Source organism: Molothrus ater, chromosome 1 (genome assembly GCF_012460135.2).
Source record: "Molothrus ater isolate BHLD 08-10-18 breed brown headed cowbird chromosome 1, BPBGC_Mater_1.1, whole genome shotgun sequence".
Classification (NCBI taxonomy): Eukaryota; Metazoa; Chordata; class Aves; order Passeriformes; family Icteridae; genus Molothrus; species Molothrus ater.
In genome coordinates, this window is record NC_050478.2 from 62,821,865 (window position 1) to 62,835,085 (window position 13,221).

The 13,221-nt window shown below is 39.7% G+C and overlaps 1 protein-coding gene across 1 annotated transcript in view; it reads right to left on the reverse strand.

The window, feature by feature from the left end:
- Window positions 1-13,221, reverse strand: part of RNF144B (ring finger protein 144B) — a 53,924-nt gene that overhangs the window by 13,818 nt on the left and 26,885 nt on the right. The window contains exons 3-4 of the mRNA XM_036407004.1: window positions 9,334-9,438; window positions 1,075-1,135 (exon numbers count right to left, since the gene is read on the reverse strand). Coding sequence (XP_036262897.1) covers window positions 1,075-1,135; window positions 9,334-9,438 — 166 coding nt within the window. The remainder of the gene's footprint in view (window positions 1-1,074; window positions 1,136-9,333; window positions 9,439-13,221) is intronic.

Consider the following 13,221-nt stretch of genomic DNA (forward strand, 5'->3'; position numbering starts at 1 on the left):
TATCTACAATCTGCATTTGCCCATAAACTCTGGGGCATATTTGAGTATTTTGCAGTTTTTCTAGTTTGTGGTCATTCACAAGGATTCACGTCAGATGAAATTCTGTAAAAACCTATACATTCTTCTACCTGACCAACTTTTCAAGTGCATTATTTTGCCTAATTTTTATAGACCTCTGCATTGTCTTACACAATCCACTGCATCTAAGCAGGCATGCAGGGTAAGAATATAAATCCAGTCTTCCAAGGAAAGTTTGAGAACAGGCAGAGTGGGGCAGTGTCTCAGACACACCACTCTGCACACTACCATGCACTGAGTTCTTTAAAACACTGCACCTTCCAGCTGAAACTTTGAAGCTGGTGGCAGTCTTTAAAACCAGGAAGGGGATCTCATCTTTCTGACTAGCAAGTTTCTTCTTCAGCCTTGTCAAGGAAGCATCTCTTGATGCAGAAGAGTTACCTCTGGGCATAGGAAATCTTGACCTCAGTGAGACCTTCAATTTCAAACTTCTTTACAAAGTAGGCCTTCCTCAGGAATGAGGGGACTACTATTCCTTGGGAAGAAAAACTCTACTAGATGAACACATGTGAAGCTTCTACGCAAGCAAAGCTATTTTGCAGGGATGCTTGCAAAAATTCACACTGCATTTCAGAGTATGTGTCCCCCAGAAGCTCTGAAGATCCCTAGGGATGTGTAAAAGGACTGTGTGCCCTGGACAGCACCAGCCTCTAGCACTTTGACAAGTTCTACCAGTACAACCACCTCAAGGACCCAAGATGAACATGCCATCGAAGAACAATGGAGCCCAGGCACACAGTCTGAGATTGTTGCCCACAGGCTTGAGTAGAAGTCTGGTAATTCATTAAGATGCTGCTTTTTTGATTCTGCAAAACAGAATTTCGACTTTGTCTGCGGAGCACAGCCAGACCTAGTGACTGCTCCTGAAGTATTTCAAAGCAAAGACATCTTCTCTGTCTCTTCCTTAACTCACTCCACACACTCTGTCTCTGCCATATATAACAGTGCTGCCTCCACTGACAAAAGAGAAGGTAATAGAGACAAAAAGCTTCACACCTCGTTCAAACTTCAACCTCTTGTATAACTCAAACTGGTCAACAGGAACCAAACAGGCAATCTGAAATGAGAAATAGACAAAAGAAGCATTAAAAATACAAGCTTTAAAAAGTTAATAAGTGTTGTACTAGGACACGAAATAAATGATACACACAAGCTGAAACGCCTAAGGTAAAAAGAGCATAGTTTATTTTTGAACTCCAATATTTATAGACTTGCAAAAGTGACTACGGATTGGAGGATGAAATTGCCACTTCTCCAGCTACACTGGTCAAACTAACAGTTCATCAAATTTTTCTTCTTCCAGAAAGGAATGCAAAACAATCATTATTTACATTAAAAGTATGTGAGAAACTCTATTACAAAAATGTAAACATCAGAAGGTTTAGAAGAACTTAGAAGAACAGGGTGACAAATAAGCACTATGTTCTACACACCTGCTTTCCTGAGCTGGCTCTCAAATTCACCTTTTTGTTTCTGCTTGCTTTCAGCACCACAGTCTTCCATACCTTGACTTCTTCTCCAAAACTTTAAAAAAGTAGTTCTTAACTTCCCCTATTTCAGCCACACAAGTCAATAGTTCAGCCCATGTCTTTCTTTCCATGCAAACGCAAACCTTCTCTGTGGTTTCCATATTTACTTCAGGCTTCCCAGTTTTATTTCATGTTGGTTTAGTGTAACAAAGGGTGACGTTGCCAGCCCTGAAGACTGCAGCATGCTGTTCATGCACAAGAATACAGCTCAGATGAATGGTCCTTCATTCACATCTCCCAGTGTTAATGGCAAGGGCCACTTAGCTCTCAGGAACTGAAAGGCAGTCTGGTTTCCATTTTTTATTCATTTCATGGGGTTTGGGCCAAGACAGCTAATGCCACTGCTGTTGGAATTTGCCTTAGACACGGAGCAACCTATTGGGAACCTGACTGAAGTTAACAAATGTAGTTGGCATAGACAAACAGGCTTTGCTGGTACATTTTACACATTACCCTAATTAAACTCTCAGCCTAAAAGGCTAAATGCTCTAATCTCCAATTAACACTCTACGTAAGAAGACCAAGTGTCCTATTTAAACTAATAAGCAAACCTGCATACAGGGTATGGAGGGGCTTAAAAGGAACTTCACAGGCACTTCAGGAGTCACATGTTTGTCAGATTCAGAATGTGGGACCATTCTCTTTATCTGATCCATTTGTAATATTGTACCAGCACTGGAGATATTTTTCTCTTTTACTGAAAATAAACCTAGACAAATATAAGACCTGGGACCTGATCATTTGAAGCACTGTGAGACAGTGTAGAACTGACAGCTTCAAAGTGACAGGCTTTTAAATCTCACATCCAGTATCCAACCACAGTCCTTCCGATTATTGTAAAGGGCAAAATTTGCCCTCAGTGAAGTGGACACTGGTCCTTGCTGTCCTCCTCAGTTGTAGGGTATAGCACCCATGAGAAGAAATATAATTACAAAAATCCAATATATATTCAACATCATGCCATGAATCATGCTATGAATACATTTCTTTCACAGATGGAAAAAAATTGTATTATAAAATACAAAATTGCTTTATTAATATCTCAAATAGTTTAGACTTGATTGTACACAACTGTATATTGTAGCAGATACTTGGCTCATTTATTTAACTGAAGCCAGAGGAATACAAAAATGAATCCAAATTATGTAAGATTTAATAATTTAAAGATTCATATGGCTGTAATTAATTAATATTTAAGAGTAATAGGACTGTAAGACAGAGATTTTTCTGGGAAACTCTTCACCTGTTCATCAGAAGTCAGCTGAAACACTCTTGGAAAACATTTAAAAAAAAAAATCAAATGGGTAAAAAGAGTGAAGTTTAGCAATTTCAGCAATGACACATCATTTCAGTTCTGCCCACTCCTCCCCAGGGCAGCTTCACATATAAATAGTTTGGAAAAGGAAAAGAGTCATCTGCATTTCTCTAGCTGGGTGAGCTTTGGCAACTACTTTAAATTTTCCTTCATTACAACTAAATTAAAACAGTGAGTCTCAATGCTGTAAGAGCCACTTGAGTGAATTGTTTAGTTGGCTGGGGTCCTTCTGTACTTGCTTTTACTTCTAACAAACAGTTTTTTCAAGAGCAGTTCTATTGAGCCCAGAATTTCCCATGTATTAAAAATCAGCCTTTTTCATTACAGTGGGAGCAGAGTTATGCATCTTAACACAGATTTCAATAGGAAGCAGAGGCAGTGCTGAAAGCTTCCCATTCTCCTGGGGAAAACTTGAGCTTACTATGCCAGCTTTCCCCACTGGCTTCACTCAGCTCCACTCTTTTTCCTACATATCCTCTTCACAGCTCAGCTTCCCCCTCCCTGCGTGCTCTGGGTGCTGATGGGTTGCAGCCCATCACCTGTGCCACTGACTCCCACAGGCTTGGAAAGACCAGGTCCTGATGGCACCCCCACACAGGTCAGCCTGAGAGGTGCTGAGCCAAAGCCTCTCACAGATTTAGTCTCTTCAGGCATGAGGAAAACAATGCACAAAATCCTGCTGCTGCCTGAATTAAGTGCCATGTGAAAGCTCTATGTGCAAACTTAATTGAAAAAACAACCCAAACAAACATGAATATCAGGTCCCTATAAAAAACCAGCAAATCTTTTCCTCAGGGAACTTTTAATCTTATTTATACCTAATCAAGAAGGACAGTAGTAAGTACAATAAGGGGATTAGGTGTTTATCTCCTCCTATTTGGCATCAGTCTAAATGTCCATTTCCAGACAACTTCTCAAGCCCCACCTGGGTGTCTATCCATCCCAAACACCTCCTCTCCTGCACAATCACTCATGTCTCTGGGCTGCTCAGGGCATGGAAATCTGGAGAGGCAGCAAACCAGCAACCCAGCAGATAGCAAAGAGCCAAAAGAGGAAGACCATGAGTATACCAGAAAACAGACCTTTCTTATTCTATGCTATGAAATTATTCAATGTAGGAAGAAATGCTACAGGACCGTTTGGTGAACTTGTCTTTTTTGTTTTTTAATACTGGGGTTTTAATTAAAAAAAAAAAACCACAGGCAAGAACACCTCTCCTGAAAATATCTTGATTTGAGACTTATCAGGCTGTTAGGAGTTGAAATAAGTTTTCTGATTTCCCACACCCTGTAAGCAATATCTGGAGTTAAAATCCTCTTGCTATACAGCACAAGAATACACAAGAGCTATTGCTAAGTACAACAGCATTCACCTGAAGTAAAAATATTGATGGACAAAAGCAAAATTCTGAAGGCTTACTACCACAAAGGGCTCCAGCTGGATCCTTGTCAAGCATCCAAAAAGATCATGTCATGAAATGTGTCACAATAACCAGGGTCCCTGCTACTACATGAGACAAAAGAGCAAAGAAAGGAAATTGAAATGGTTCACAATAATTTGGTTCAGTGTACACAGCAGCAAACTTTTCCAGGCAGTGCAGTAACCAGGACCCAAGGAAGAACAACTCCCCCGTTTTCAAATACTGGCTACCACAGTGGAAAGGGAAAATCACTACTCCACCTATTCTCAGACTTTCAAGGGACATGCAAGGAGGCAATCAAGCAAATTGAATAGATCTTACTTCCTTTCACACCCATATGAATCAAACTTTGATAATGCCAAGGAAGGGAAGTTCAGCAGGCCAAAAGCTTCTCCCTTTCTCACTTTAGCAGACAGGCAGCAAGGGCAGATCCTATACTGGCAGAAGAATTTGCAAAGGGTGGCATTGCCCACCTCTGCCAAAGTCCCACTCACAGAGGCACTGTTTTCTTTTGCAAGCAGTGTAAAATAGTTCCAACAGAGCCTCTGGTTTGTTTTTGAAAGGGGTATGGGAGCTCAGCCTCTATGCTGTTAGAAATTAGACCCACAACTTTCTTTGTCAAGCTACCATGCTCACTAGACTCATAATGAAATACTAAATTATTCATGGTCTCCATTAAAGAGCTCTTATCTTATTTAGCGACAAATAAAAACAAAATTAAGGCTCTCTCACTTGCTCCCCTAGGTTTTACTTAAAAACAAGAAAATAAGAAGAACAGAATTTTTTATTTTGACCCTGAAAAAGATAGGTCAGCCTGGAACATTTTCTTACATTCCTTCTCATTTTACCATTTCAATCTCTTCTGCAGCAAAGCATAAACCAATTTTGAAATTAAAAATAAAACTGATATTTTAGACTGAGTCCCAGTGGGATTTTGTGTTTGGCTAGGTATGGGATATAAGGCAATTAAGAATTCTAAGATCTGGGTTACTGTCCTATTTCAGCATCGCTTTACAGAGTGCTGACAACCCTCTGTCAGGCTGGCACTGGTGTGGATCACAGATTTACACAGACAGAGGGACAGCGAGCAGAACCTGCACTGCATGCAAAGGGGGAATTCTGGAAAAACTTAAGAACCCAAATCAGTGCCTCCTTTACTGACTGCTGCACAGTTTTAATCCAAATCAGATTATGTACACATGGATCACTGTATTGATGTTATAAACCCCAGAACAATACAGGAATCAGAAACAGCAAAGCACAATGCCCTAGATATTATCCAAGTGAGTATTACAGTAGAAATCCCTGTATGCAGTGGAGATTTACCCTGATTCATCGCTTACACTGGTGACTGGATTCACACCAAGCAAAATAATTTCAAACCATGATAAATTACCCCTTATTTAGATTAGTGCTATTAACTGGTCCAATTAAATCAATGGAGCAAGTTCCCAAGAGAGACAGGAATATTCAAGACAGAAGAATTCTGCATGTTTAAAGAGAACTGTATTAACATAAGATGTTCCTTCTACCTTCTGCTTCCAGGAAGGAATCCAAGTAATCTTTGTTTATTGTGGCACTGGAGCTTGAAAGGGCAAACATTTTGTTTAACAAGATTGTTTTTGAACTTCCCCTGTTTTGTGTAACCAGCTATTTGAAAGAGAGTCTGTAGCCAAAACCATTGCCTTACCACCACCACCCCTCATTTATTTCTGCTACAAGACAGCTATACTACAAGCTGCTATCTAGATGTAACAGGTCAAGATGTGACCTACGATTGCACTTGATTTCAAGCACTTCAGTAGAACAGTTCCTTCTGTTCAAATGCACTATTTGTCAAAACAAAAAAACTACTGGGAAATAAACCAGTTTCAACTAGATTTTGTTGAAGGAAAAAGAAACCAAGGCCAGAGGGGTTTCAGAAAACATATTTTCAAAGTACTGAAAAGTATAATTTCTAGTTCAAGTGACTTTTCACTTTATGCATTTTAAGATCAAAAAACCTGGAACATTTTTTTCTGAGGTCCAGAGGGACCTCAGAAAGTAAAGCCTTAATTCCCAACATCTCCTATACTCTATGAATAAGCAGTTTATTCCCCAAGCACTGATTAAATATTCAACTGTTTTAGAGAAACACATTCCTACTATTCATACTTGCTCATTTCTTCATGAGACATACAAGAAGAAATTCTATTCTGTGTTAAAATTGTTAACCAGAGTTTTTCCCTCCCTCCATCCCCCAAAAGCAACTGAAGAAGAACACAAATCAGAAGCAAGGCAAGAGCTTTGAAAAGGCTCTAGTAATTTAGCACCAAACTAGACAAACTCTTCAGAATTTTACTGAGAAAATAAACAGGACTTAATTCTGATTTGTCTAAATGAAGACAAACTGGTCACTGGAAAGCACTGAAGGAATGTTACACAGCTTGAATAAGGACCTTGAGAGGGAGAAGAAGGTGAATTTTCAAAGCTATACTGTGTTCATAGCTATACTGTGTTATATATGCTTATAAGCTTTGTTATTAATTGTTCAGTTTCCTTATTGAAGAAAGCTCAATCCAAAATGCACTGAAGCCAATGAAGAGGCTTTCCTTCACTTCAAATTATGCCCAAATTCACCTTTATCTCCCTTTTGCAGGCTATGGCAAAAGGCATTTAAAAAAAGCAAACAAAACAACTGCTTTAGCTAACATAGTGAGATGCATTTAGCTCAAAGGACCCAATTTAGCAACACATCTATGACAAAGACAGTTTGAACTGTTATTTTTTCTTCAAATTGTAACAGTACCTGATGAACAGCAGTCACAGCATAGTCTGAAATGAACATGACATGAAAAATATACCTTTACAAAACACTGATGCTATCTCAGAGGAGAAAAAAAGGGACCTTTTAGTTTTGTTTCTCCCCACAGTACAGGCAACGTGTCGATCCTCACACCATGGTCCTGGTGAGGAACCTTGTCCTGCCAGAAGCCAGAGAAAAAAAATCCAGACCCCCCAAGAGGTGAGAAGCCGCCTAGTTTTACACCAGGATTTGGAGAGTGTAAGGAATGAACTGTAACTCTAAATAGTGCTTCCATGACAAACAATAGCCCTAGTTAAACACATTCTGTATCATCTGATAAGGTTCTGCTTTTTTAAGAAATAGCTTTAAAAGGCCACATTTTCACAAAGAACAGCCTTTATTTATAGAGAGGAAAAAAAGTAATAGAGAGTGTTCATACATAAATCTGTAGTTTACATACTGTTCTTTTAGATTGTGAATGGAGTCAGTTTCTTTATGTCAATACTGTTTTTCTGGGTGTTTTTTTTTTTTGCTTAAAGAAATAGGTATTTGGTAAAATACATAAGCAGTAATTTTAACCAGGTTGGGGATTTGTTTGCTATTCAAGCAGAAGGCTTGTGTTTCCAGCACATTGCCAAAAGGGAGTTTCAGAACATTCAGTCATCCACGGGACACTAATGCACATTCGGGCTGTTTAGTCATTCTGCTATCAGCCCAAAAAACACCCAAGGATTAGGCCAGTGGTCCATTACTAAATGCCCCTGGAGTCTCCTTTACTAAGGGGAAATATATATTTCCTAATTCCTATAGCATTATAACCCTGGTTGAACAGAGCAGAACTCTTCCTGTCATTTGGTAATTTTTCTTTAAAAATACATTTTCAATAAAGGCTAGATGCCTCCAATCAGATGCAGCGGGTGGAAGGACATTGCTACAGCCTCTCTGTATCTTTGCAGAAAGAGGAGAAAGGGAAACAGCTGGCTGCTTTTCACAATAGCTGGATTCAGCCAAAAAAAAAGGCTCCACCATAACTAAGATAGCTGAAAGCCCCATGACCTGATTCAACTAAGCACAACATTTCAAATGTATGCTGGAGAGCAGATCCAGAATTTTTTCTGGAGAAAAAGTAATTTTTGGTATTGGGAATCACACTGTCACTGATGGCATTTGAATAGGATTATATACTTCTGCCATAGTTACGGCATCTGTGTGCACAGAGCTCAAGATAATCCAGAAGACAAACTTCTCTTCTTCAGTTCAAGGATGGAGATCTAATTCTCCTTGATTTTATTACTCAAATACTGAGAGAATGTACAAAACTAATCAAAATCCCTTAGCCATCTTATTTTTCCTGGGTTTTTTTTGCGTGTTGTTGGTTTTTTGGGGTTTTGGTGGGGTTTTTTGTTTGTTTGGTTGGTTTTTGGTTTTTTTGTTTGGTTTTGGTTTTCTGTTTGGTTTTTTTTGGTTTTTTTTTTTTTGGTTTTTGGTTTTGTTGGTTTTTTTTTGTTGTTGTTTGGTTTTTTTGTTTTTTTGTTTTTTTGGGGGTTTTTTTTGGGTTTTTTTTGTCCTACTTGTATTCTCAGGCTCAGCAGAGACATTCCTGCCTCACAGAGCAGGCAAGCAAGCATCCTTGGGTGTATCCCAAGAGATACCTTCCATATTTCTTAAGGCCTACTTCTACCTGGTGTTGTGCAGGTACCTTTCTCTCAATATAATTATACAGCCCTGCATGATTAGATTGGACTGCAAATTGGTTGTTGCAACCCAAGATCAACATACACAAGGAAATTCTGGCCTTGCATACCATCAATCCGAGTTCTTGCTCTTAAGAAAGATGCAAGAATTTCAGTGTTTGCAGTCAAATCAAATCTGACTGAAATGACAGTCTAATGGAGGCTCAGCAATTCTGGGATACAGGGTATTCTGGTTAAGTCACCTGCATGGATAATTCAGAGGCTGTCCAGATGCAAAAGGAACTTCTCCCCCAAGGCGTAGAGGGAGGGAAAAAGGAGCAAAACCCTTGGAAAACATCTGTTTGTTTCTATTACCTCTTGTCAGTCAGGCCTCTTGCCAAAAGCTCATTAAAAGTAATTAAAGGGAGGAAAAATTGTATGATTACATTTCTTATGATGCAGATAAAGAAATTTGGGGGATATATGTTTAAAAAAAAAAGAGAGAGAGAAAGAAGTATGAGAAGTATAGATACCTCTGCTTCTTGTAGGGTCCCATGGTTCAAGCATACCATGTCTGGACATGTGATAGGGGAACCACAACCTTCTTGAATAGCCAGCTCCATGTACTGTTTTAGACACTAGAAACAAGCAAAGAAAAAAAAAAAAAAAAAAAAACGTTATAGCCCACATGTTGGTAACAACCAGATGTCAGAGATGCTGTGCAGTTCCCACCTTCACCACCTTAATTGGCTGTCCTGAAGCTCCAGCACACAGCAAACATCAATTACTGTAAGTGTGAATGCTACAAGTCATTACATTGGAAAGAATGCAACAAAGAACAATTAATTATGCATAACTTCATCTGCCAAGCATTGCATTTACCTAAGTCAGCAAGTCAGACCTTTCAGCCCTAACAACTCCTATGCTCTGCTAAACTGGGATTGGAGAATTTGGCAAGGGTGAGTATCTTTTATCCTAATTAAACAGGCTTTGTGCCTTTGTTTTTCCTCCTGTGTTCTTAATTCAGACTCTCATCCAGCAGTCGCCATTGTAGGAGAACTCATTTACAAGAAAGACACTGTTCTCAGCTGCACAAAAGAAGAAAGGGGTTTAGCACCTACTTGGGAGGTTATAATGTGCCCTAGAAGATGTGCAGCTATCAGTTTTTCCTCCCCCTCAACCCTGCCCGCCCCCATAGTTCAAATAATATCCATAATTTATTACTATTTATCATCAGCCTCTACTCTATAGGCTCCAAAGTCTATTTCCAGCATGGAAGCCCCTTTATGAATGTATCCAAATTGTTCCATTACAAAAACAGTAGGCTTCCCCTCCAAGCTCAAAGAGCCCTCTACTCTCCTCACACTTTATTTGGTATGCCAGTTTCAAATATATTCAACTTGTCTTCCTAACATGTATTACAGAGTCTTCAGTAAAATCATGGCACAAAACTCATGCAATGGACCAAAGAACAGTGCTTGAACTGTTCTTCCAAATTGCCTGGGTAAGTAAGTAAGGTCACATCTACAGAAAACAAAACAACAAAGTCTCTTCAAAATAATGGCAAAGCATACAATAAATTGCAAGTCACCATTAACAGAATAACAAAGCATAGACTTCAGACAGATTTCGGTATCAGCTTGTAATGTTTACTGTAAATGAAAATAAACATGTTATGAAAAGTAGAACTAATGTAGTTTTTTTTCCCTACAGTTTTATATTTCATGCCCACATTACAAACCTCCTCCCCAGTACTGCTGATTTCTTCATTATTGCCCCATCGATTTTCAAGAAATATGTCAAAGTGAAATAGGGTTTTGAGACCTCTGTCTCTCTGCCAACTTTTGGAAGAGGTACTGAGTTCAAAAGCTAATAGGTGAATGATGGGGAAATCACAGCCCTTCCGAGTATGGCAGCCTTAGACTCTTCAAAAAACATTGTTTTATTATTTATAGGCATGTAACACTCAAGTCTGCGTTAGTCTGGACTATTCTGAGAAGGCCTTGCATATTGCACTCTGATGAAAGAAATTTCCTCATTTGTATTTTTTATTGGAAAACTGATTCCCTCTAAACCATCAGGATAATAAGGACCCTTACAAATGGAAATGAGATTTCCTTATTATTCTGTCTGTCTCTCTACTGAAATCTCCAAATCCACATTTTGTTGAATTCTGATGAGCTAAAGAGATACTAGCTCAAGCAAGTAGAATAATCTTAACTTACTGGCATTTTAAATTAACTTACTTTTGATTTGTAAATATTTGAAGTGTATTCTCTTAGAAGAACATTGGGATATAACCTAACTGGTAAGCTTTAAATGTGTATCTCATTAAGAACTAATGTATTCAGATCCAGCATGCACCCCTATAAGAAAGCAGCAGAGCAGGTTGTAAGGAATTGATGGTGCAAGTAGTGTGTGGGAGGTGAAGGAGATACTCACAGGTGAAAAGCAAAAAAGAAATCATGTCAGTTACTGAAGGCAGTATGAGCTCCCTAGGGATTATCAGCCCAGATTTAATCAGGAGTTATTCTTTTATTATTCCGACAGCAGTCTCCATGCCCTGTCCCATCTTCTCGCCCACTGCTCCCAAAGGCATCCAGGCACAGCACTTTTACAAAGCCAGTTTACCAATGGGATCAAAGCACCCCCTGGCACAGCAGCTCCATCACAGAGCAGCGAGCAGCAAACAGAAGCAGGTATAGAACCACAGTAGTGCCTGGGAGTGGGCTCCTGGTGACACTGGAGCTGCCAGGGCTGTGCCCACATCTGCCACCATGGGCTGGGCAGTGGCAGCAGGTGACATAGGGAAAGCCAAAAAAAGCATGCCCAGAGCCCAGGGTGGCTCCCAGTGCTGTTACTGATGCAGATGGAGGCTGTGGGTGACCTTGTCCTGCAGCTCCATATTCATTAAACACTGAGCATTGCCCACATGTTTCAGCATGTATCACAGGAGAAATGGGGCAGCAAGTACTCACTCCCTACACAGATTTTCTCCCTGGTTTGTACCTGTTCACAGCCTCCTCCACAAATGATGTAAACAGAAAATTCTGCCCTCAGAGTCCCTTCCCCAAGGCCTGCACAGGCTGCAGTGTGTTAAGTGTACTTCTTAAATCCGTGGGCAGAACCTCCTTACATCTCACTTCATCTCCTCATGGGAGACCTGATTACTTTCTGGATCAAGTCTCAGGGCAGCATTTGGTGAAGGGCAAATGTTTCCTTCCCACCAAAGCATTTAGGTTGCCTTAATTCCTCAGCAAGCATGAGAGAGCAACCTTTTACTTTTGCTAAGATCCTGGCTCCTGTCTCCTCTGTGGTGCTGCCTGATATTTAGTAATTTGTTTTGACAGCATGGTACAGTGGATTTGTATTCTGGGGGCAGCTCAGGTCAGGTGGTTACAGAGGGAGGACAAAGCCTGAGAAGTTACTGCAAGCCCAGCAGCAGCCCAGAGGCTTGTTCTTAATTTAGACTCTCAGGACAGGAGCTCAGAGCACTGACGATTACGCTTTTGTACAAGGATGGGCACGAAGCTCTTAAGGAGCTTCGATCCACAGTATAGATTTTGCAATCATTTTCCATATGCAGTACCTAAGTCATTATGGGTACCAAGCCAGGAGAACAGAGGTTTCTGAGGATTGCTAATGATCTGGATTCTTCTTCTCTTCTAACTCACTGCTTGGTTGTAGGTGAACATAAGTGGCCATCCAGCTTTCTGTGGTTCTTTAGAGGTTGCTATGTTTTCAGCTTGGAGAGATTATGTAATTGGGCTGTGCAGTGCCATGGATCTTCAAGTATTTCCCAGAAAATCTCTCTGTTAAATCATTTTTATAGATATGAAATCTTTGGTCTTGACTTTCTGTGCTTGGAGAAGGTGCTTTGGGTGCAATACAAGAAGGGCTTAAAGTTGCCAGGAAACTTGAAGGAAGCATTTAATATTTATTACTGAAGGATTAGGCTTTTTACCAAAGTATTCACATAAATGAAGATGTGAATTTCTTGTTCCCTCTTATCACCAAAGAAGAAACATTGGAAAATCACTAAAACTCTAAAATATGCCTTCATCTTGCAGAGAAACTCTTTTCAGAGGGGTTTTACCATTATTTACAGCTCAGCTACTAATTCAGCTGCTTACTTGAGAAGTGGCAACTAAGAATATCTGAAAAGATGCAAGCCAAAAACGTGATGAAAAGATGTTTTCATGTCTGTATAATGAATCACAACTGACCTTCTCAGCAGTGTGTCCTCCCACACTTTAGAGAATACATTATTACAGACATAAAATGGCAAGATTTTTTGGGCATTTTGTCTACAAAAATCAACAGTGTCTCAGAAAAACTGCATACACTACATATGCTACTTAATTGCTCTTCAAAATGAAGGGAGAATCAAGATGCTCTGCCTTCTGTGATACAAAGAATTT